A 24,036-nucleotide genomic window follows, 5' to 3' on the forward strand; every position below is an offset into this window, starting at 1 on the left:
CAAGTTCAACACAAGTTGTCGCTGGGCTGGTTGGTCAAGAGCAGTCAGGCCGTAAAGCATTTTAGCGGAAATAAATACGACACACAAACCAATGGAAACAGACGCGACAGGCACTGCAGCAGGTAACCTGCAAGAGCAAGGCGTGCTGCTGGCCTCAGTTATCGCAGGGCCGTTTCACATGATGCGATTGTTGCCGCAGCGCAGTGCGATTTATGCCGCTGTGCGACAGAAATGCGTGTCGTTCTCGTAGCAGGGCCATACTGTCGCAGCGTCGGTGCGGTCGCAGAGCACAGATGGGTGTAGTGTTTGCGCCATGCATTCTTAATTGTCTTTATCCAAAAAAAAAACAGGTGCCAGTACAGCTTTCGGCGTTGGGGTGGGGGAATCAAACCCTGCATATGCGAGAGCATAAAGGCCTCACAAATGCAAAGATTTGTGGCCGCCAGAAGAGCGCTACGCCAACATTCAAAGATATTATTCAAAGGTATTCAAAGCCAAGCCAAAGCAATCCATAGCGTATGTAAGCTGTCAAATTCAATTCTGCTATTCTGTTGTAGCTGTCGACTTGGTGGCACCTTGTCACTTTTCTTGTGGATAAGGAAATTAGGTTTTGACTCCTAATTCGCGGTCTTTTTCTGGTGTTTCGTTACAGTGCTTGTGCAAGTGTTTCATTTCTTCTTTTGCTACGGAGCACCTTTTTGTGCTCTACGGTGGTGGCTGCTTCGTCATTTTTTATGAAGTCTGGCGCGAATGCGTAGGCATTAGAAGGTAGGAATGCGAAGGCAGTGTGGAGGCATTTCAGCAAGGCATTGCCGAAGGCATTTAGGAGGGCAGTTTTTTCAACAGTACACGAGCACTCTAGAACACGTCGGTTCGGAAAGGTTAGACAACACGCGTTCGATTGCGATGGGTTGCAAAAGCAGTAAAATTTTTCTGCGTATACGAGTCATGTCCTTGGAAAGTATTTAAACAGAGGTAGGTAAAGTTTAATAAAATCAGAGGAACGATTCTTGAGGCTTGTGGGTGGGGTCCTCATTCCACGGCGCTACTGGCTTGAGCTGTCAGATGGACCTGTTTTATGAGGGCTCTTTGGCCCTCGATACGAATAGTGTAGCTGTCGTGTCGTTTCGATGATGTTAGGCGATTCGCGTCGGCGCAGGAAGATGGTCACTGCCGCGAACCTGCCAAGGGCATGGCAACGATTCCCTTGGCGACGCCTAGTGAAAAATGTCACTTTTTGTACGGCCTGATGTTCAGTCCTTTGCATTCTGGCATTTTTGTTCTAATTATTTGCTCAAGGTAGTTCAGAGACTATCCAAAGTGCTGCTCGATAGGTTTGAAAATGAAGCTGCATTGAACTTATTTTCAGCTCAAAATGCTGAGACTTGAAGAACAGGGTGCCAGTTAGAAGTGTTGTAAAGCGGTCTTTTTGCAAGCAAAGTAAATTAAGATCCAAATCCACCCATGTCTACTAACTGACTACTACGCTGCCTTCTAATAATATGCCCTCAAAGCTGTCTTCAAATTTACAGCATTGTCCCACCTGAAATTAGCATTGTGCACTGCCTCATATCAATTTCATTCTTCTATGCTAGGAAACTAACCTTGCCAGTTTTTTTAGCTTGTGCATCAAAAGGTGCCGTTAACAACTATCGTATCTGTGATCAGAAAGGAAGTCCAAGTCACTCATAGAATGCATGGGATACGCACCTCATAGATTTCAAGTGGCTAAACTTTAGCGCCGCTCTACGTCCCCTCCATGATGCAGTAGGTGTCTGGGCACTCATTTTGGTGGACACCTCTTTGCAGCTTTTTTTCATATAACAATCAAATAACATTGGCTGTCCTTGCTGTTTTTGCTCGTTAGCAACCAACTTCTCACCGTAAAGTCTTATAAAGAGCTGCCACAGGCACTTGGTGTTTGCGCTATTTCTTTTATCGAAGCTCTCTATTTGGTGATATTTGCATGTTCGATATCTTTAAAAGTAACTTATTCGCTTAGACAGGCTTGAGTTCTATGTAGTCCGGCTGTGGAAAAAAGAAATTTCGCAAAGGAGATTGACGGGAATGCTTGAATTTAGGTTTGTAAAGCAATATTGTCAGCATATTTCGCATGCATGGCATAAGAGGCTTACACTCTTTGCTGGATATAGATGGAGAAGCAGCATAGGTTTAGAGACAACGCATTCCTGTCAGGTGTCCCAGTGTGCAAGTAGAATTGCAGTGGTGACCGCCTAGTCGTTTGAGCGGCAGGTGCGGGGTTCGATCCCCAGTGCTGCTGGGTGCCCACCGGTTCCCAGTGGGTATAAGCTTTCCTCTGGCCTCTTGGTCGGCTTCTTGGGGATGAATTGCTTTGAAAATGGGTCTCCGACCCCACCTTGAGTTGGCCAAAGATACTCCGTGCCATGAAAAGCAAATCGTCATTGGAATTAGAAGCAGACCCAAAATGTCATGAGTGCTGCATGTTGAGGCTACTATAGTAAAGTAAGCCTCACCAAGATACTGAGTACATAGGTTAATATATAGCGCAGACAATTTTTTTTCTGTAACCTTAAACGTTGGAAACGTGGAACTTTGGAAAATTGAAACTAAAGCTCTATATGCTTTGCTTGAAAACCCATTCTGTCGCATGCCCCACAGGCAAGTTTGCCCTTGAGTACTTCTTGTAGCTTGTAGAACACAAAAACGCTTTGATCTGGTAGTGTGGATTTCATGACTTGTTTTTAGTTAGCGAAATTTTAGTGTGATGCTGCAGTGAACAGCCTCTACAGGCTCGGCCACAGAAACTCTCAAGTTGTCTTGCTCAAAAGTTAAAGCATCGTGTGTAAGCCCTTCACAGCCTCTCAAGCCTATGATAAGGTGACAAAATTATGTCTGGAATTTGAGGAGAATAGGCTGTCACTTTCAACCATACCAGTAAACAAAGAAATCCTTAATTGCAGAAACTATGTCCTGTGATGCTGAATCTTTGCTCTGCAGTGATCAATAATGCTGAAAGTGTTGCACGCTATGCACTGTTGAACATTTAGAAACTGACCGCAGTATTATCTTCAGCAGAGCTAACTGCCATGCATAAGATGTGTACAATCATGGGCAATATGAGCAGGAACACAGAAGCGCGTGGCAGATAGCCTCGAACCCTCCTCGTTGGCGATGCACGGCGGCCGCTTTTTTCGCAACATTGTGGAAAGGGTTGTGCTAAGTTGCCAGTTTCTGAAAAAAAGGAATAACGTAACCCCCTTTCCACTTTGTTTCCGATAGCGGCCGCCACTATCGCTACATGTAAGGTTCGAGGCTATCGCCGGGCACGCGCTCCTGAGTTCCCGCTCATACTGCTCACGATAGTACATGCTTGCTTGCTTCCCAATTTCTGGGCATTGTCAGTGTTAACGGTTTTTCTGCCACTGTGTGCAGTGACATTCAGATTGTACCTTCACGCTACATTCTTTGCAAAACTGACAAAGCAACCACCATTTCTTTTGTAGCATTCTTGTAAAGCACGAGAGTTTATGCTCGGGGTGGGGGGAGCATATTCATTTGATTACAAAGTATGTAATCCTCACTCAGTTGTAGTAAACCACATGAAAATAAACTTCAATATACAACTAATATGGCCGGTCGTGTATAGAACAAAATGTGCATTTCCATCTATTTATGAAAAGGCACCTAAAACTGGGAATGGCTTCATGTTTCATATTTCATCACCGAGAATTAAATGAAAAAGTAACAGTGTCCCCTTAAAAACTTTGTTGCACTAGGTAATGTTTTTTAGACGGTATAGCTTGTACTGTGTGTTCCTTGTCTAGCTAAGTGTAGTTGTACTGCAGTTAGGTAGACTAACATCAGCCTAGACCGCATCAGCCTTGTGCAAGTGATGATTTCAGCAGCAGTTCTCGGAACCCATGACTGCTTGTGCAAGTTGCCTGCTATGCATGATTTCGTTCTGTCCATAGTACAATGCTACAGGATGGATGGATGGATGGATAAGGCTGAACCCTTTAAATTGGGCGGCGGTTCAAGCCACCTAGCCATGACTTGTGAAATTTTACTCGTCTTGATTTTAGCCACCAATCAGATAACCTTCGCTTGATTACTTCTACCCGCTTAAAATCTACTTTCCCTTCACCCTAGTGCCTTGGATAAATTGGATTGGAGTTAGGCAGCACCGCCTAGTGGCAAACATGAGAAATTCTTTGAGAGCTTATGAGAATTTTGTGAATTAAATGCACTCATTCCTGTTGGATCAGTGGTGCAATGGAGTAGCGTTGCATTTTTGAACGCACAAGACAGCAGTTGGAATCTCCTTGTTCAAAAATAAAGTTTTTCTCATTCTTTTTTCTTTTCACCAATAATTAACAGTACATAATTCATTTGCCATTTCCCTTGAATGTTCCTTACTTCTTAGGTAAGACTTGTGATGAGTTTGGGTGAAAATCACCATTGAAAAAAGTTGTGAGGCAAGCCCAGAGATGAAAACGGATGTTTGGGTACTGCAACGCTGACAGAACAGAATTGCGCATCAGCAACAATGCCTGTCGTGGCCAGTCTTCTGCGAAGCGCAGGATTTGGCCACTTGTGTGCGATGAAACTGAAGGCAGCCCGGCCAGCCTTTGTTGTCTATGTGTCGGTCACATTTATTTGCACTGACATGTTTTGCAGCAATCGTTATACCAACTAGTGTGGCCGCATGTTTTCTTAAACCATCTATAATTTGTGCATAGTTCACAATCTGATTGATACATTGTTCATAAGTTACTTCACTTGCATACACTTTCATATTTGAAGGTGGCAAGAGCCAGGTTCTGAGGACCGTAACTACAACAGAAGCTGTCCCAGGCCAAGTTTTTGCTAGACTTTCAGTGTTTCATCAGTTGTAACTTGTTTCAGCTGTTTCTCTGTGCAAATGCTTATGCAGCAGTTGGTTGTTTTACTTCTGGGGAGCATCTTGTAATTGTGACTTGTAGTCTATGTGTCGGTCACATTTATTTTTGCTAACATGTTTTGCAGCAATGTTTATATGACTAGTGTGGCCGCAGGTTTTCTTAAACCATCTACAACTTGTGCATAGTTCACATTGTGATTGAAACAGTGTTCATAAGTTACTCCACTTGCATACACTTTCATATTTGCAGGTGGCAAGAGCCAGGTTCTGAGGACCGTAACTACAACTGAAGCTGTCCCAGGCCAAGTTTTTGCTAGACTTTCAGTGTTGCATCAGTTGTAACTTGTTGCAGCTCTTTCTCTGTGCAAATGCTTATGCAGCAGTTGGTTGTTTTACTTCTGGGGAGCATCTTGTAATTGCGACTGCTAAGCGCATTGGAGCTGCATACATGTTTGGACCCTGATACGCAGTGCCTATGCTCTCATTAAAGAAGAGCAGTGCTTTTGGCTGGTTGTTTTATATCTGTGCTAGATTTGGTTAAGCATTTCAGTTTTAGCTTTTGTGGTCCACAGTTCTAGCTACATACTGTCAAAAAGGTTTCAAGCAAATGTGAATGCTTTGTTCATCGGTCTCGGACAACTGAGTGGGCTCAATTGTAAAAAAAAAAAATTGTGTGCAGGGAGTATAACGTTTATCTTAGACATATTGTCACCGTTACCTTTCTGCTACTGCCTAAAATGCGATCTCATGTCACAGTGTTGGGATTGTTGGTTTTATTTGTGTGTGAGAGTAGAGTGAGTGTTTGTGAACTGTCAAACTTTGTTTAGGAGATCATGTTCGCCGTTTACATTACTGTGGAGCTAGGCTGTGAAGCATAATTAATTACCATTTATTCGCCAGCTATTTGTGTGAGCAGTATGCTTATGTTTGTATAAGGGACTTCTTTGTGCATGATGATGTAGTCAAGCATATTATGAGACGTCATTGGGTGATGAACGAATTGTATAATGTGCTTTTTTTTAGACAAAAAAGTGAAGGCGTAGGAGTGAAAATAATGTTGCCTGTGTCTCTTCGGCCATTTCTCCGGTGTGAAGTGGAACTATCTCTAATGCCCTGTGCGCTCGTAACTCCTTGATCGGACAGAATGTTGCAGGCGTCACGATATATTTCGTGTTGGTGCCCTACAGCTTAGTATAAAATATAGCTATGACTTTTTCCTATAGTGATTGCATATTGAATTTTGCAGAACTGATATTTTGTCTTGCATGATTGTGGCCTGTAAGCGTTTTTTTTTCCCTCTCACCACTTGTAACATCGTAAAAAATGTAAGCTTACGTATGTCACGATACAGTCCTGTAACTGCTATAGTATGTATTCATGTGCAATCAAGCATCATATGTTTATTGTGAACAGTGGTTGCTATTTCCTTTCTGGTATGCAGTTCCTTTTGTTTGGAAGAGATTAGAAATTAACTGTTTTTCGACTGTCAGAAGAAGTACCCTTTTGAGTACTCTAATTTTGTCCTTGTTTATGTAACCTTACTTTGTAATGTGCAAAGCTAGAAGTGAAGTGAGGAAATTTCAGGAAAAGTACTGCTTTGCTGTTGCTGTACTCCATGACAACTTTTTCTGGCAGTGGAGTGGAGGCTACAGAGCCGAAACATGCCTTCTCTTCCTGTGAAGCAGAATGTATCCCCCGCTTGCAGTTATTTGTTTTCTCTTAAAGCATAGTATATTGTCAGTGTTCGCTATTCAAGGCATACTTATTTCTAACACAACTGCCAGCTTGAAAGTCAAAACAAAAACAGCTTTGTTGATTACAATGAATTTTCTAGGCACATCTACTTGCAAGAAGCTTCCACAGATTGCACCAGCTGCACCGGCAACAGAGAGTAAGTACCACGGAGAAAGCAGTGCACCATGCGGCCGAACTATTTGATAAAATGACACGGTTATGAATTGTCTGCCCCTGTAGCCTTCCCTTCTCTGCGAGGAAAAGCTGTCGCCGTGTGTAGTGATGAATATCACGTTATCTCTGCTCGTATGGTATTATTTGTGAAGAACAAGCATTCTGTAATTAAATTATTCTTGGTCTGTGTTCAGTTTTAATGGCAGTGAGACAATTGGGCATCATTGAAGGTAATATACATAGAGGAAAAATTCACAGTTGTCTGTAAGCACTAAAGTGCACATATCGCAACTCAAACGCTTTCTGTGGCAACATGTTCTCGCACTTGAAGCCAATATTTTCCTCGTTAAAAGCAGGGAGAAGGTGTCTGGAGACAGTTTACTATTTTTTAAAAACCACACAAAATGTGTAGTGTGCATTGTGGACATGCCTGTTCATTAGCCAACTGATGTCCTTAAGTCCCGGAAGTTTTCTCTGCAATGCTTACTTCTGATCTCAGGTACTCCTTAAGCAGTTAGGGTTAGGTAGGGGGTTAGGGTCAATTATGATGTTCTTTGTGGTCTAATTGGCACTTGGGAATACTTCAAGTGTCACTTTACCAGAGTCAAAAGCGAGCTCTTTTTTGATGAGTATCAAGATGCGAAGGGGTTCAAGTTATTTATGGCTCTGTGGTTCTATTTGGCTAATGTTAAAGGACGAGCAATATTGCACTGTTTGTGACTTTAACCAGCAATATTGCACTGTTTGTGACTTTAACCAGAATCATGCCTTTAGTCTATTGATACAGTAGCTGTTTGCAAGAGCGTCTGGCCTGTCTGCAGTTCTGATCGGAATGGGAACGTGGTGGGAGTTCTTATATGCGCAACAACACAGTGTGCAATGTGATGACAATGGCAGTGTTGAAAACTGATGCGCTTTGCATGTAATCTTGTGCTTTTGATTATTGATGAATTAAGAGTGCAGTGTGTGGCTGAAAGTTCTGCTAATCGTTCGTCCCTCATAAGCCCTTTGGCCCCCGCTCTGTTTGCCCTCAGAAGCTGGAGGCAGCATGCTCGTCCTGAGCTCGGTCTTCACATGTGAGCCTTGTGGTGAGCTGTTCCTTACGCAAGAGCACTTGGACAAGCACCGACAGCTCAGGCATCCCCAGAAACCTCCAGGCAAGTTCTGCTGCACGTACTGCCCGTACTCCAGCGATGACAGGTAAGCAAGAGCATGGCTGTTCGGTATGTTTTCGGATAGGTGATACAAAGGAATGCCTAGAACGTCATGTGTCTTTTGGGAATTTTGATAATTCTCAGTGTTGGTGGTAACGCGTTATGGCCTATTCACACGACGGTCCGTTCGCCCGCGGCCCGTGCATCACGTGTTCATGTGTCACCAAATCGAGAGGCGTGCTGTCGGCCCGCGGACTGGACAACCAAGGAAGTTCAAGTGCCTCTCACCTCGCGGGAATTAGCGGCGGCCCGCAAAGATGCGCGCGCTAGCTCTGGCAACCACCGCTCTTGCCAGTATTTCGGCTGCCGCATTTTGCTGAGTGGCGTTGAGCTGGCGCGCTGTTTTCACAGGCTGCACTGCGTTCGCTACCATGACAAATTGATCGACTCGGCTAGCAAGACGACCCAGGCCATTGAGGAATTGGTCAAAGGGCCACACCTGCACCATTCAATCGCAGTCATGGGTCGGGGGGAAAAACCAGTTTGAGCAGCGCTGCCGAAAGCTTTAAAATAATCTGGCAACAGTGGTAAACCCAGCGCGTCGTCTGCTCTTTTGGTCCGTCGCATCCGCGTGACGTCATCGGATCGCAGGCCAGTTTTTAGTGGCGCATGAACACGTGATGCGCGGGCTGCGGGCGAATGGACCGTCGTGTGAATCGGCCATTACAAGTAACGGCGTTACCGGTAACGCGTTACTTTTTTCGGTAACTTGGTAACGTTTTCGTTATCATTTCGGAACTGTAACGGGTAACATACTTACGTTAACATTTTCAGTAACGTGAGGTGTCACGTTACTAGTTACTTTTTATTCCAATTGTCCCCCCCTCCACCCCGTTATTTAGAAAAAAAAAGCGCAGAGCACCTAAAGTGACGTTTCAAATAAAAAAAGTATGCAGGCGCTCTCGACCCTCTTTGCGGCTCACATGCATGCCAGAAGACACCTGCCCTTGACGATGCGCCCAACTAAAATAAAAAGACAGAACGCCCATAAACCACGAAACACGTGCACGAACACGCATTCACACACTTGCCTTCACCTACCACCCCTTCCCAAACCACTCGCACGCACAACTCTCTAAAGAGTGCAAGCACGCCGAGAATTTTGGAACCTCGCATTTTTCAGAATTGCTCTAAATTTGTTGAGAGTTCAGCTATGCTTCCTTTGTGAACTTAGAATTGATAATGAACTGTCAATTTGTGTTTAATGTCACATTCCGGAAATGGCTTCACCATGTGCCACAGAGTTAGAAGCGATCACATATAACTCTACAGGCGTTCCGTCGATAGCTCAGTTGGTAGAGCAGTGGACTGTTTAGAGGCTCTCACGTTGCACACATAACTCTACAGGCGACTTTAGGCCGCCATAACATTGCTGAGCTCCTGCACAATTGTGCAAAGTGTGCTCGTTAAATCAGGATTTCGGCTAAAATCATTGTTTGGGCTGGAAGTTTTATGTGAAATATGAGGTTCATAAAATTGTTATCGTGAGTTTTTGCAGCGAATACGCACCAATTAAAATTTATGGCCATGGAGTAACGGCAAAGTAACGTGGTACTTTTTTTCGGTGTGGTACTTTTTTTTCGTTACTCGTTATGCTTGACCTTTTTTTGTACCTAACAAAGGACGGTAATGCATTCCTTTTTTTTTGCGTAACGAGTAACGTATTTAGTTACTTTTTATTTTTTGGTAATGCCTACTACACTGATTATTCTGTGTAAGGGGAGGACGGGATAAGAGTTTAGCAGCACAAAAGGGAAAAAGGACGGTTACTACGAGATAAAATGGTGCTCCATAAAAACTTGACGCTTTCAGCCCTTTACTTGAAGGACAGAAGTGGCATCGAAAGCTCCACTTAATTTGAATGCTGTTGGGAAGGAGTGACACTGATAACTTCAGAGACGGCAAACTATAGTATGAACTATACGCTATAGCACACTACAGTATGAAGACTGCACTCTAAAGCGGCCACAGTTAGGGTGGCATTTTGGTGAATGGCCGAGCCTGTGATGTCCACTTTGTATTATACTTGGAGAGAACATGAGAAATGGTTAAAAACCGGCTGTTAACTCGAGAAAAGTAGGAGCTCAAAAGGGGGACCCTGAATCTGTGCTCCTGCTTTGCGGTAAAACCTGCTCTCTTCATGTTACGAGCTGGTTTAACCACTTATCGTTTTGCCCGTAAATGCGACACATACTGTACATGTCGATGCGATGCTGCCCTTGTAGATGCTGCATCTTGCTCAGTGGTTAGTGGTCACAGGAGGTCCTTAGAATTTCATTCGTCCACTATAATTCACCACTGCAACCTTTTGTTTCATGCATTCGGTACTCGGTTTATGCCCATCCTTCGCATCCACTGTAGGCAGTCCGATGTAGCTGGCAGCTTTGCCTTACAGTGTCAGCCGTTATGGCCCGAATGCTGCCCCCCCCCCCCCCCCCCCCCCCCCCCCCCCTGAGATTACGTGGCCATTGCCTGAAATTGAATGACCTCATCACATCTAGTGAGATCATATTGCCCATTGATCACGTAACTTTGCTGTGTGAAGTTAGCTGGTCATGTGACAATAGTTTATATGGCACATTGGCATCATCTGACCAATTATGTGATGAGTGGGGCACGTCAATGGGCTATGTGATGAAACATCCAAACACATTCTGATCACATTCTTGCACATCCCCTTACATGTACAGCTGATGCTCCAGCTCGTGGTGCAATATGTGAATGCCTCATCAACTTATTTACCCTCTGCGTTGCCATCAGTGCTGCAACGCCAAAAGTGTGCCCGTTTTCCTCCCTCGTTTGTCCACACCCATTCAGGTCCCACGTCGTCATGCACGAGAGGATGCATACCGGGGAGCGGCCCTTTGTGTGCCAGTTCTGCAAGAAGTCCTACCAGCGGCTGTTCGGTCTCAAGCACCACCTGCAAAAGGTTCACGGGGCAAAGGGCCAGCAGCAGTGCGCCGACTGCGCACAGTGCTTTCCCAGCTCTGCTACGCTCTTTTATCATCGCCGAGCTGTGCACTTGTGCCAGTTCAAGTGTCCCTCCTGCATGAGGGGTTTCACTCATCGGAGTGACCTTGAGGCACACATGATCAAGTGTCCTAATAAGGGGCACCGCTCTAATGTGAAGCGCCGCAACAGTGTGAAGCGTCGCACCGGTGTGAAGCCCCAAACCTTGGTTGCAGTGAGGGAAGAGATTTCGGGGAAACAGCCACCTCAGGTGACGCCAGAGCGAAGTGCTCAACCTCCAGCACCCTCTGCGCTAACCGCAGCTGTGGTTAAGGTGGAACCAAAGTCGCCCTTATGAGTAAGCATGTGCCCGTGCTACACGATTTCCCGAAGGAAGACTGCCTTCAGGACATCAGTGAGTGACAGAGGAGTGGGAGAGGGCACCCACACTTGAGTTGGAGGGGAGTGAAGGTTGGGGTGTCATTTGCAGGGTCGATACGAAAGAAAGAAAAATGAAGTGGAAGCCAGTTTCTTTCAGCAAAAGTGCATTCGAAAGCCGAAATGCTCAAGATGCACGACAAAGTGCACAAGTATCGGGAAGTATCATTGGGCCAACGTACACGCAGATAAACATGGCATGTCTCTTAATAAAGAGGTTAATTGGAAGCTATTCACTCAGAAAAATTGTCTCTGTAGAAGCTTGCTAGTGCATCTGCAAACATGTGTTGATGTGAATTAAGTGATTAAATAAAACAAAAAAGACAAAAACCTCCTCCTTATTGATCAGAGATGCATTGCCAGCTTACCAGGGTTTCATAGCCTGCCTGTGCAAGTTAAAAACTCCTTTGGATTGCTGTTGTAGATGCACCTGTGTCAATGTATTTTGGAGCAATGCTCAAGACGATTTTGACCTTTAAGGCAGAACACTGAAGAGAAAATTTGCTGTGCTGTGCAATTTGAAGGTTATGGGAAGTACCTCCACAGCATGACACCGTTTTGAAGTAAGCAGTATAAAGCCACTACTAACTAAACTTTTCAGCCTCAAATTCAGTTTGTGACAATAATGTTCGTGCATTGTTTAAGGAAAGGGAGTAAATTTATATGCTTGTACTGGAAGCATGAAATTGCATATGTATTACAGACAACAGTCACCATGACGACAGAGCGGTTTGTGCTAGAGAGAGCTTCACATCTGTTTCTTGAGACTGCACAAACATATGTATTTGTGTATGCTTGAACTCTCGGCTCACAGCTCCAAGATACCGGAGCATTGGTTGCTGTTTGCGGTGTACTTTCCCTTTATTGCTGTCTTGTGGCCTCTTTCCAAAGCTTGCTGTAAAGGAGGTCATCTGTTCACATTGAAGTGGGTGACAGCACCTAGGAAAGCAGCCTGGGCTGTGCCGCGATGAGAGTGAGCTATTAGTTGGGGCGATGTCGAATGTGTGCTCAAGGAACTAGGAGGAAAATGGTTGTGCTCAGTAGTATGGTAAGTCCATACCATCAGCTCCTGATTCCACTCGAGGTGCTGCAGCTTTAACTGTTGGGCCTGGTTGCTGGTCTTCGTATTGGTCGAGAGAGGAGCGGGAGCTAATTTTGCTGCAACAGTGAGCATGTTCGCATCTGTTACGTGATGCTGGCTGGTACTGCTTCAAATAAATCGACCCCTCTTTCACTGCTGGAGTGCACATGTTATTCCATTATTATGCACTGAGCTTGATGCATTGACAGGTCTTCATAATAACGAGCCCAGCCATGATTGTGATGATTAGGACCTTTGTGCAAAACTAATCCTGGATGGTAACTAGTGTGCATGCGTACAGCACACTGAGAGTGTCTTTAAGTTTGAATAACGTACTCCTCCAGATTCTATGAATGTGTTATGGGAAGCCCTGTTTGATTTGATTCAAAAACTTGTGATGCAAGTGACGTCTCTGGGAGACCTATAGGCAGCACCGTAAAATTATACTTCTCGTCTATCTCAAATTTGTCCTTCCTCTGCGAGGCATGTGACCGGCATTTCTTCACACAAGCCCTCTTGGAGACACATTAACAGCCTGAGCACCCCATGAGGCCGAGGGGCCTGTGATACTCCAGCAACCATATGTGAGCCAAGGTTTGAGTGCATGTTTAGTCTTGCTAGTCCATATAGGTATATACACTCCATGCAACACAGCTTTTTCAGAATTTCTCTGCTGAAACTGAGCTTGGAAAAAAAAAATATTGTGGTACAAAAAGGAGGGGTGCAGCACTTCATGAGTGATTTCGCCTGAATATTGGGTTCGGTTATGCAGTATAGAAAGAAAGACTAGCACCAATTGAGGGTTGAAAGAAGCAGAGTCCCAGCATTTTGGAGCTTTCTTTTTTTCAACCCTTGGTTGCTGCTAGAGTTTGTTTATTCAACTAGACCTGTGAAGGATGTGCTAGCATGGAACTGCACAGGGGGAGAGTGCTTTCTAACTCTAAGGCGCCCCTGTGCTGTGAGATGTCAGTGCAGGTCAAAGATCCCCAGGTGGTCCAAATTATTTGGGAGCCCTCCACTACGCCACCTCTTCCTTTCTTCTTTCACTCCCTCCTTTATCCCTTCCCTTACGGCGGGGGCGCGGTTCAGGTGTCCAAGGATATGAGACAGATACTGCGCCATTTCCTTTTCCCAAAAACCAGTTATTATTATTATTATTATTGATCACTGCATGCCTACATAACTAAAGTTCTCTTTGATTCTTAGCCACCATGTCCGTATGTTCCACACGCACGTACTTGATCACTATACATACTGGACATCATTGCCGCATGTGGCGAGTGGAGCTGTGTTTTCGTGATTTTAGATTTTGGCTTGTGCACTTTCATTGCCTCTGGCACCTATTAAGTGGCATCCTCTATCTTCCCATTCCTGCCCACTCAGAATTTGTTGTCAAACATGAGAGGACAAACAATGGCAAGCGGCCCTTCATGTGCAAGTTGCAAAAGAAGGACTTTACGCATCATGCACATCTTGCCTGGCACATGGCAGCCCACACGGGAGAGAAGCCGTACGAGTGTATCGTGTGCGGCAAGAGCTTCACCAGTTCATTTTATTTAACGCATCACTGCAAACGGCATTTGGACGACAGTGAAGCCTCGCACATGTGTTCACTGTGGAAAGGGGTTCGTCGACTCAAATGAGCTCAACAGGCACCTTCTGATGCACCCAAATGTAAGGCTTGCTCGCAGTGCAAGGTGAGTTTCAAGGAAGAAGGCAATGTCAAGTGTCATGAGTGAGGTGCAGCACGGTGGCCAGCATTTACTGCACTGCCCGCAGTGTGGCAAAGGCATGAGCTCTACAGCCCGTCTTAGTAAGCACATGCTCGCGCGTATGGTTCCGAGAGGAAAGGCGACCAACAGAGTATCGAGTCAGATACATTTATGCAGAAGGGCCAACATGAAAGAAAAGGAACCAGAGTCCAGCTATCTTCAGTAAGCACGCAAGAGGAACTCAAGGGGCTCAAGACACACAGGATGAAGCCAGAAGATGGTCTAACTGTGTGTGCAGTGATGTGAAGACGTATCAAACAAGAGCTTGAATTGGAAATTTTTACTGAAGGAATAGTAAAAGTCTGAGTTGAATATGATTGTGGTTGCACATCACATGCAGGAATTTAAACATGGCATAGTTATACACACTATTACATATATAGGACTGCACATTATTAGCCAGCAGATATGAAAATTGTTTTGAAGGAAAGGAAATGTCTCCGTACTACGCAGGACACAACTGCACCATGAGGGAAGAGAGGTAGCTGGGAGTGAAAAAAGGATAGCTGCGGATAAAGTTTTACCACCTGTGGTTTTTAAAGTATCCCGACGACAGCAAACAGTGCACCGGCATTTTAATTATCTTTTTTAAAGGAAAGGAACAAGCTCAGTAACTGACCTAACTTCTCGGTCGGTGGATACCTAAACTATGCCGACAGAGAAGAACGCAAAGCGGGAGCAAAAAAGAGGCGCCTTACGCAGTGGAGGGCTCCGGAAAAAAATTCGATCACCTTGGGATCTTTTACGTGCACTGACATCCTGACGTTTCCCCGCCATTGCGTCTTTTTTTTTTTTGCTCGTCCGCGTTTAGCGCTGCAGGCATGCTTGCAATCGAGGAGGAGATGGTATGGAGGAAAGGTGCGCCTGGACCGCGAAGCTGCGATAAACAGCAGTCTCATCTAGTATTTGCGGGCGTCTGCCTCCAAATTTACAAAACGGGAGCACGTAAGCGGCGCGGTTAAGGTCCGCCGAGATGCGAGACAGGTACTGCGCCATTTCCTTTTCCCAACAACAAATTTTCATTCATTTTTGAACAGACTGGGCGCGCAGCATTGTCAAAGCATGCATGGGGCTATGTTGTTGGGGTCCACAAAAAAAAAAAAATTAACAGAATGTACGCCTTTTTTTTTTGCAGCGCTTTTGCTAGCACAAGGCGTGTTGTCCTGTGTCCGCTGGTTTTTTTAAGCTTTCGCAAACATCCTGAACAGAAGTGGTGTTCGAAACCAACGGACCACTGTGTCCAAGGGTGTGGTATGAAGCCAAGCCGAAGCGATCCATAGCTTACGGACACAGGTTTGGTTGTTGACTTGTCAAAGTGTATGAGTTATGCGTCATTTCGTGCCTGCTTTTTTTTTTTTTATGGCTGTTTCACTGCGAGCATTCCATTTTTGTCATGTGCAATGGATGAATCATTGACGTGACCTTATGTCATGCTTTATCTGTTCTACGAAGAGAGAGCGTTGCTGACTTCTTTGTTGAATGAGCGCGATAGTTGAATTTGCAACGGCGTTGGATTAATCAAAACTGTAGTGGTACGTGTACAGCACAGCACCTTGTGCCGATGAGTTCGGCAGGAAGTATTTATGCTCTCTAGGTAGATGTCAAAGAGCATCAGACGGTAACTGCGCGGTGCATTTGTGTACTACGTTCAAGGTACTGTGCCACCGCATGGCTTGCGATGTCTTACAGCAGTTACTGTGAAGGGAAAGATTTGCTTTTTAGAATAGCGTGACTTGCTCAGGCTTGCTTCACGCCAGTACGCTTGAAAGCGATGGGCCACAAATTTGTGCAAAGACTTGATCGGTGTAACGTTTCCATGTGGTCGACAACACCTCGCACACGCGATGCTCGATTTAGGTTCGGGTGTAGCTTGTTTCTGTTATTACAGCTTGTAGCTGTTTCAGCTTTGTTCTTCAGGTTTAGCGCAGCCGTCGACACCCGTGCACAGTAAGCATATCATGAGCGGTCTGTATCGCAGGTGGGCCTGTATTTCTCTCGACAAGGCAGCGAGTGCTGTGCTCGAGCGCTGTAGCAGACTACACGAAGCGCCAGCTCCAGGTGTTCACCCCTAGAGTGAACGACCTTGTACCTCTATTTTGGGGCAGGGTCTACACATCAGCTAAACCGGCCGATGTATTGTCAGAAGGCTATTTCAGTGTGACTGAACAGATATTTGGGAATTAATTGCCCTGACTGTGGTTTCTCTTTTAAACTTTGGTGAAGCAAAAAATGCTGGAGCATAAACAGATTGTCTTGTAAAATGGCAGAGGTGGTAACTCATCAAGCTTAAAGGTACTTTTAATACTGTGCCACCAGTACCTCTTTTTGGAAAGTAGAGATTTTAGATTTAAAATGGTTTTTAGCCAGCTTAATATTCATGCATTTGAATGCAGCTTGGATCCCATCGTCAATTCTTTGATGCTGGCATCAAGATTTCGGCTCATCTCCCTTTTTTCACTTTGTTATTTTATTTTTGGCTTGTGCTTTATCAGTTACTTCTTATGGCCGTTTCACATGATGTGATTGTTGCCGCAGTGCAGTGCGATTTCTGCCAGTGTGCGACAGAAATGCGCGTCATTCTCGTCACTGGGCCACTGCGACAGACTTTCAACAAGCTGGTTGCACTGTCACAGCGTCGGTGCAGTCGCAGCGATGGCCACAGTGTCAGCCAATAGAAGTTCAGCGACATGACAGGAAAATCTCGAAAACGTTTTATTGAACATAATAATACGTCACGGCTCAATATTATTACCCATGATTACGAAATCAACGCCTGCCATGATGTTTGACATTTATTGCAGCCGAAGAATTTTCGGCCACTGAAAGGCTGCACTGACGCTAGGGTGCCAACGGCTCCGACTGAAATCGTTGGCATGTGAAACGGCGGCTGCGATTACCGTCGCAACAACAGTGTGACCGGGCCGTAATTAGTGATTTCAGCACCACGCATTTTTAGCCATGTTAATGTTCTTTCCTTGTACACTCAGCTATGCGTATCCTGCGTCAGAAGGATCTTGACATGGGCCAGTTGGTTTATTTACACTGCTTTCATGACTTCAACTGTTGGTTTTTGGTTTGCCGTCACTGTGTCACCCTTGACTGCTGTTCTGTGCGCAGTATATGAGGAGTGTATTGGCGTTTGTGAAGGTTAATTTCGAATTAAAACTGTTACAGCTCTTATTTCTCCTTCTTGTACAGGCTCATTTTCTCCCAGCGCTGCACGCCATGAAGTGAAAGCAACCAGTTAGCTCTGCATTGCGTGTTGCCAGCCTTCCCAAGTTCCTCTTAGAGCATATAAGAGCACTTAATTGAGAGCAGCACAACTATTAAGGAAACAAAAATGGAATGTTCACAAAGGCTTGGCAATACATAAAAATATATATGAATGAGAAATAAACCTTGCATTTCATGCTTGAAATAGAAAAAAAAGCTAGAAATTATATGGGTGGCTTTGCATTTTGATTGCTTAGTGCACTCATCTGCTGAATTATTTCGTAGACAGTTTCATGTTGTTTTGTGCTTAACATAAGTGCTTTGAAGGAAATAATGCCAAAAATTAGGCCTTGCAGCCTTGTCAATGTTCGTGCTGATAGCATAAGTTTTATAAAGCATGAAGTGCTTTGCGCTCTCATTTTTGGCAGTTTCAGTTCAACATCATCCCTACATTGTAAAGAAGTTGATGATAAAACTAAAGGCTTACAAATCAAAATTTTTACTTTAATTTTTATCCACAAAAAAAACAAACTCCTCAGTGCTTCAAGCTGGCTTCGAACCAATATATTGGTCAAAATGAACAGATATGCTTCCTAACACCTTTGACCACTAACTATCGCTGCAATTTTTCTTATGTGGCCTTTGGCCGCCACGGTGGCTCAGTGGTTATAATGCTTGGCTGCTGACCCAAAACTTGCGGGTTTAATCCCGGCCACTGCAGTCACGTTTTGATGGAGGCGAAATGATAGAGACCCGTGTACTGCGTGATGTCAGTGCCCATTAAAGAACCCCAGGTGGCTGAAATTATCCAGAGCCTTCCACTACGGCATCCCTCATAGCCCGAGTTGCTTTGAGACGTCAAACCCCATAAAAAAAAGCAAGTTGCCTGCACCAAATTTTATTATTTTGCTTGTGCAAAGAGTGCATGATGCCACAGCAGTGTGGTTCATGCTATCAATGGTGTTGCATATATATTGCACGAGGCAGCATAATCCTCTCTTTATGTTTGGTTGAATGCAGAGTTTCAAAAACTGTTGGCAGTTATCATTTGGGTCGAAAGAAATTTATCCCAGGATTAAAATATATGTGCCACTAGCATTTGTATGCCATTGGTATTATTAATGCTAGTGTACCACTTGTACGCTTTCAGTCGGAAGTTTTCAGAGTGTAGTACGAGTGAAATTCAGTTTACCTCATCATTGGGAGTAGATGTGTGCATGAAATGCATTGCAAAAAAGGTACAGCGTGTTCTGAGACAGCTCATAGATGATGGCAGCTGCACTCTATCCTTAAGGAGACTCCGTCGTTATAGCCGCTTTTCTTTTATTTGCTTTTCCCAGGGAGTGACGGTGCGCCGGCTTACTGCGCCGCTTTTTGTGTGTGACGATCTGCGAGACCAGTGCTTTCTGTTATGCTTACGCCTGTGTTATATCAAGTGGAAGCTGAGTAGGTAATGAATGTTAAAAAGTGTGATTTGTTCCTCTGCCTCATTTTTCATGGTCACTAAGCACGTCCTTAGATATGCTTGGCTAGGCACTTGTGCTGATGTACTTGAACCTTCTGCTTTGGCTCTGTGGTCAGCAAAATTTTAGTGCGTTAGCACTGCTACCTGCATTGTCGCAAAAACTCAATGCCTGATGCCGATTTGACCTTCGTGGCAGGCTGCCCTCCCCCCCACACACACACACCCTGGCAACCTACCCACCCATGGCAGCCGGGTAGGCTGCCACCTGCCCACTGTATTTTAAGCAAACTGCCCACCGTGGAAGGTTGCAGTTAAATTTATTATTAGTTCCAACAGGTTGCTCGGCAAGAGAAACTTGGGTCTCACAAGCCTCATTGATGGCAGCACCTGCCATCACAGGGCAGTGGCACATTGCTTAACTGTTGCACCGCTGTGCCAGGAGCGGTATGAGGACTCTCAGGGATCTATGAATGTAAGGTAGAGAATGGCCAGTTCTGCATATATGGGCATTAACAAATCATCACTATCTGAACAACTTAATTCCATCCGTGAACAGTGGATCCGAAAACCGGAACCGAAGTGAAAACCACAGTGCTAGTGTGCCTAATTCCCATTTGGCCTAACTGCACAACTCAACCATAATTTCTTTAGTTCTGGGTAGGAGATAGGTAGGATTTGTTAAATTTTATTTTTTATGATACTCTCAAGGTACGGAGTACATTTCTGGGGGGAATAGCAGTTCACAACAATAACAAAGTAATAAAGCGCATTTCATGCAAGAATGTTAAACATGCTGAGGTCAAAGAAACAGTGCAGCTATAATAATATTAGAATCAAAACAATGCTTATTAACACTGTTAACAAAAAACTAAGGCGGTGACCAGGAACAGCACAGTAATCAATGTACTAAATACAAGAATGGTGATTAAGTAATCAGAGTGGTAAGGACCTTTTCAAGTTGAATGAAATGAACATTACTTGCGAATGATGCAGGTAGAGAATTCCATTATTCGGCTGTTCTTGGGAGATATGGGTTATGGGGGTTCGACATCCCAAAGCAACTCTGGCTATGAGGGACACTGTAGTGAAGAGCTCCAGAAATTTCGACCGTCTAGGGTTCTTTTTTAACGTGCACTGACATTGCACAGTACGCGGGCCTCTAGAATTTCGCCTTCGTCGAAATTTGATCGCCGCAGCAGGGATCGAACCCACATCTTTCGGGCCAGCAGCTGAGCGCCATAACCACTGAGCCACCGCATGATTGCACACGTTACTCTACTGGAATGGGGCAAAATGTATTGCAAGATGATACAGCATGTGCTATTTTTATAGCTTGCATTACTGCATCCGCTTTCTCGACTTTTCAGAGAACCACATCTTCGCTGTACTTGTGACGACGACTTCAGCAGCACTGCACTGAGACCATGGCTGCCTGTGCAGGTCAACAGCTACAGCACTTTGTGTCATGAACAGGGACTGCGCAGTGTTTGTTTGTAATTAATTGGGCATGCATGAGCTCCAACACTGAGCAGAACCTTCAGGTCGTTCTGTGTGGTAAATGCTTCAATAGTTTTAAAGGTGTAAATGGCCTACTCCATAGGACTGTAGCTATAGCAAACACAGTTTTAGGTGATGTTTTTCAAGGCTAGTTGTGTTGCAGCACTGCAGCTTATTGCGACTTTTTTTCATAACAAAAAAAGTGTGTGCAAGAGACATTTAAATTTGGGGAGTATCCTGTAGTTATGACTGCATCATGTGTGGACTCTGCATGTTTGGACCCAGATATTTGCATGCCCATGCTCTCATTGGAGAAGAGGAGACTGTTTTTGCTCTAGAAGCAATACCTGAGAAAAGCAGGTACCGGTTTTTGAGCATCTTACCTAATTTTGTCACGGCCACATGGTCTTAGTTTTTCATGTGCCAAACCAGAAATGCATTGCAAAAAAAAATTGACTGTTTCTCTGCTGTGGTTGATCATGAGCAAGATTACAGTGTTTAATCTTTTTATCTGTGACATTTTCTATGTTGTGTATTTTCTCTGCATTTGCATTGGTATAGTTTGACCATGTAATCCTCGTCCCCGTCTACTTTGAGTTAGACATTAAACGGGTCAGATAAAAGATAATTTGGTCTGCCTTGACCTTCAGTAAAATCGTGCCTTGAGGGAAGTACGGTTATGGTTGTCATTAGTGAGAGCATTCCGACCTGCAATAAGTTTGAATTAGCACTGATATGCGCCGCGGTGGCCGAGTGGTTATGGCGCTCGGCTGCTGGCCCGAATGACGCTGGTTCGATCCCGGCCACGGCGGTTGAATTTCGATGGAGCCAAAATTCTAGAGGCCCGTGTACTGTGCGATGTCAGCGCACGTTAAAGAACCCCCGGTGGTCGAAACTTCCAGAGCCCTTCACTACGGCGTCTCTCATAGCCTGAGTCGCTTTGGGACGTTAAACCCTCATAAACCATAAACCAAGCACTGATATGCTGAAGAGGTACAAAGCCTAAATAAGGGAACAACACAGTGTAGCAGGCACCGGCAGTACAATAGGCAGGTATCGTCTGCAGTCATATGTTCAAGGCTGCTAATAAGACTGTGGGCTGTGCTGAAAGCTCTGGTATGTGGTTGTTCCGCAGAAGATCTTGGTTTTCCTGTCTTGTTTTCCTTCAGGGTTTTACGATGGTATGCCTGCCACACCCGTCTCTTGCGAGGCATGTGACGAGCAGTTCTCCACACAAGCCCTCTTGGATGTGCACCGACAGCGCGAGCACCCACAGGGGCCGCCGGGAAAGCACTGCTGTACCTACTGCCCGTATTCCAGCAATAAAAAGTAAGCCCAAGTTTCAGTGCTCGCCATGTTTCATTAACGATAATCGTCAATGCACCCAGAGAAATGCAGGCTTTTCAGGATTTTGCTGCTGGAATTGGGGCGGAACCGCCAAGTGACAATACGATATAGGATTATTTCAAGCAACTTCATCTTTTGGGTGAAATCTAAGGGATATCTGCATGGCAACCTCACGTATGATTGGGCCTCTGAGGTGCGTGTTGATGAGGTCCTTGAAAAGGAGAGAATGCCTTTTACTTAGTGGTCACTATGGGCCTTCAGAACTTAAGTGATCCTCGGTGCTTACCCGCTGCATCCGTTTATTTCGGCCACTTGCCATGTATTCCACACTTCACTGCATGGCCAGTTTTGGGATGTTTTATTAGCGTCGCTCCCATTGTTGCACGAAGGCGACATTCCCTTCCGTTCTTCCTTCTGCCTCTAGGATGTGAGGACGGGGGAAAAAGCAGAGATGGAGTAGAAAGGGAAGGCATGGTTGAAAGGGGGCATGTGGTGGTGTGCGGGGAGGGCAGTTGCAGGCATGCACAGATGTTCCTGAGAGGTGGCGCTCGAGCACCTCTGATGGCATGATCCGGTTATGCCATGTGCGACTAGCCGCTGTACGCACGTACCTCCGCTGTAGCGGCGACGTGGCTGATCAGTTGCGTTGCGAGCAGGGACAAAGACTGGGCGTTGCGCCATTCTTGGGATTCTGCATGCAAGCGGGAACCAGAGTCGACCAACGTGTGGCACGGACGAGGGATGACACGCTCGAGATGCTGCCCGCAAATACGCTGCACAACAAGATCTGCCAGTCTGTGGGTACACATTTCTCTCAGACCAAAGGCACTTTTTAATCATTGTACTGTTACGGGCAGCGTCATCATTGCCTTAATCATTTCATGAAACTGGTAACGCTGACCACTTGTATCCTTGGAGTAAGTGCCCGTTAATTTTTGTAGTACTATGTGGGTGGCTAGCTGTGCAGAAGGTGATCCTGCTCTCTCCCTCTCTCTGTCATCTCTGCTTACCCAGGGAGCATATCGCCAAGCACGAGAGGACGCACACCGGCGAGCGGCCCTTCGTGTGCAAGGTCTGCAAGAAGAGCTTCGTTCAGTCGAGTGCCCTTACCTGTCACCTGGCGGTTCACGTGGGATCCAAGATGCATGAGTGCGCCGACTGTGGCGTGTGCTTTTCCAGTTTATCTTACTTAACATGTCACCGCAAACGGCACTTTGGCGACGGTGAGCTCCCACACGTGTGTCCCCAGTGTGGAAAGGGGTTCTTTACGCCCAAGGAGCTCGGGAGGCACCTGCTGACGCACACAGAAGTACGACCCCATGCCTGCTCACAGTGCGGAAAGACGTTTAAGGCAAGCAACCATGCCAGGCGCCACGAGAGAGTGGTGCACAACCGCCGGTACCCAGTGCACTGCCCGCTGTGCGGGAAAGGCATGAGCCACTTGGCAAATCTGAGAAGCCATGTCCGCGTGCGGCATGGCTCCGAGATGCCACAAGAGAAGCCACCAGACGTAGATTAGTGACGAAGCCTCAAGAGTAGCAGCCTGCATATAATAAGGGGAAGTGTGTCAATTTTGTCAATTTGTGTCTCAATTTGTTGTTTGTTGTGTATAGGAGGGCAGGCCCTAGTCAGGTGTTGCATAACGCCTTTTTTGCCTGCTCGTCCTTGGTTTACATATGCATTGCAAGCCAAAAATAAACCAGTAAAAAAAAATTGCGGGGCCAATGTTAAATTAAAATAAAGAACAGGTGCTAGAACGCAACATCGTCGCCAAAAATGGTAGAAACAGCGTTGAAAGATGTCAGTGTGTCGGTGTACATATGCAGTGCTGAGTGAGCATGTCTCTTCGATGGAGAGATTCATGGAATATTTCGCAAACAAAAATAAAAGGTTTCATTTTCAAGATGACTTCATTTGCTTGCATCATGTGTGGAGCACGTAAAGCATGCCATTTATGCTTTTATGTTACTCATGTTACTGTCTCCTTGCCTCCACGTAGGTCACCATCATGTGGCTTTGCGTTATATGAGCTCTGAGAAGTTCTTTGCACTGGGAAATGTACGTGTGTTCTTGGATGCTTGCCAGGCCTAAACCAAACCTGTTTGAACCGATTAGGGTGAAAGCTACCCCAAAGGAAAGAAGACTGAAGTCTCTGGTGCATGCAATGAATTTGGCACACTATAACTTGGAATATATGCTATGCATCTTCAGTGCAAAGTGAAAGGGTTGTTCTGCGAAGACATGCCTTAGTTTGATATTTCGTAAACAAG

The 24,036-nt window shown here is 45.3% G+C and overlaps 2 protein-coding genes across 10 annotated transcripts; both read left to right on the forward strand.

The window, feature by feature from the left end:
- The first annotated feature begins 511 nt into the window (after positions 1–511).
- On the forward strand, positions 512–12,625 carry LOC144104575 (zinc finger protein 131-like). The gene is made up of 3 exons (XM_077637674.1): positions 512–6,773; positions 7,825–7,990; positions 10,822–12,625. Exons 1-3 carry the CDS (start codon positions 6,569–6,571, stop codon positions 11,309–11,311), a joined length of 861 nt encoding a protein of 286 aa, XP_077493800.1. The 5' UTR covers positions 512–6,568; the 3' UTR covers positions 11,312–12,625.
- A 2,886-nt stretch (positions 12,626–15,511) lies between these two features.
- On the forward strand, positions 15,512–23,674 carry LOC144104570 (zinc finger Y-chromosomal protein-like). 9 transcript variants are annotated; one of them, XM_077637663.1, is made up of 5 exons: positions 15,543–15,561; positions 20,290–20,362; positions 21,589–21,748; positions 22,423–22,563; positions 22,781–23,674. In XM_077637663.1, exons 2-5 carry the CDS (start codon positions 20,347–20,349, stop codon positions 23,283–23,285), a joined length of 822 nt encoding a protein of 273 aa, XP_077493789.1. In that variant the 5' UTR covers positions 15,543–15,561; positions 20,290–20,346; the 3' UTR covers positions 23,286–23,674. The 9 variants fall into 9 exon arrangements, with proteins under 9 accessions (XP_077493793.1, XP_077493792.1, XP_077493789.1 ...); XM_077637659.1 differs by lacking the exon at positions 15,543–15,561 and adding an exon at positions 15,610–16,329; XM_077637665.1 differs by lacking the exon at positions 15,543–15,561 and adding an exon at positions 15,610–16,191 and having other exon boundaries at positions 20,290–20,779.
- Positions 23,675–24,036: the final 362 nt, after the last annotated feature.

This window comes from Amblyomma americanum, chromosome 9 (assembly GCF_052857255.1).
Source record: "Amblyomma americanum isolate KBUSLIRL-KWMA chromosome 9, ASM5285725v1, whole genome shotgun sequence".
NCBI lineage: Eukaryota > Metazoa > Arthropoda > Arachnida > Ixodida > Ixodidae > Amblyomma > Amblyomma americanum.

Bases quoted from the DNA above. Each gene is read 5' to 3' on its own strand.
- LOC144104575 (XM_077637674.1), top strand. From the start codon at position 6,569: ATGTATCCCCCGCTTGCAGTTATTTGTTTTCTCTTAAAGCATAGTATA. The intron at 6,774-7,824 runs GTAAGTACCACG...GTTTGCCCTCAG, and splicing joins AGCTGCACCGGCAACAGAGA to AAGCTGGAGGCAGCATGCTC. The intron at 7,991-10,821 runs GTAAGCAAGAGC...ACACCCATTCAG, and splicing joins CCGTACTCCAGCGATGACAG to GTCCCACGTCGTCATGCACG.
- LOC144104570 (XM_077637663.1), top strand. The intron at 21,749-22,422 runs GTAAGCCCAAGT...CGTTGCGAGCAG, and splicing joins CCGTATTCCAGCAATAAAAA to GGACAAAGACTGGGCGTTGC. The intron at 22,564-22,780 runs GTGGGTACACAT...CTGCTTACCCAG, and splicing joins ACAACAAGATCTGCCAGTCT to GGAGCATATCGCCAAGCACG.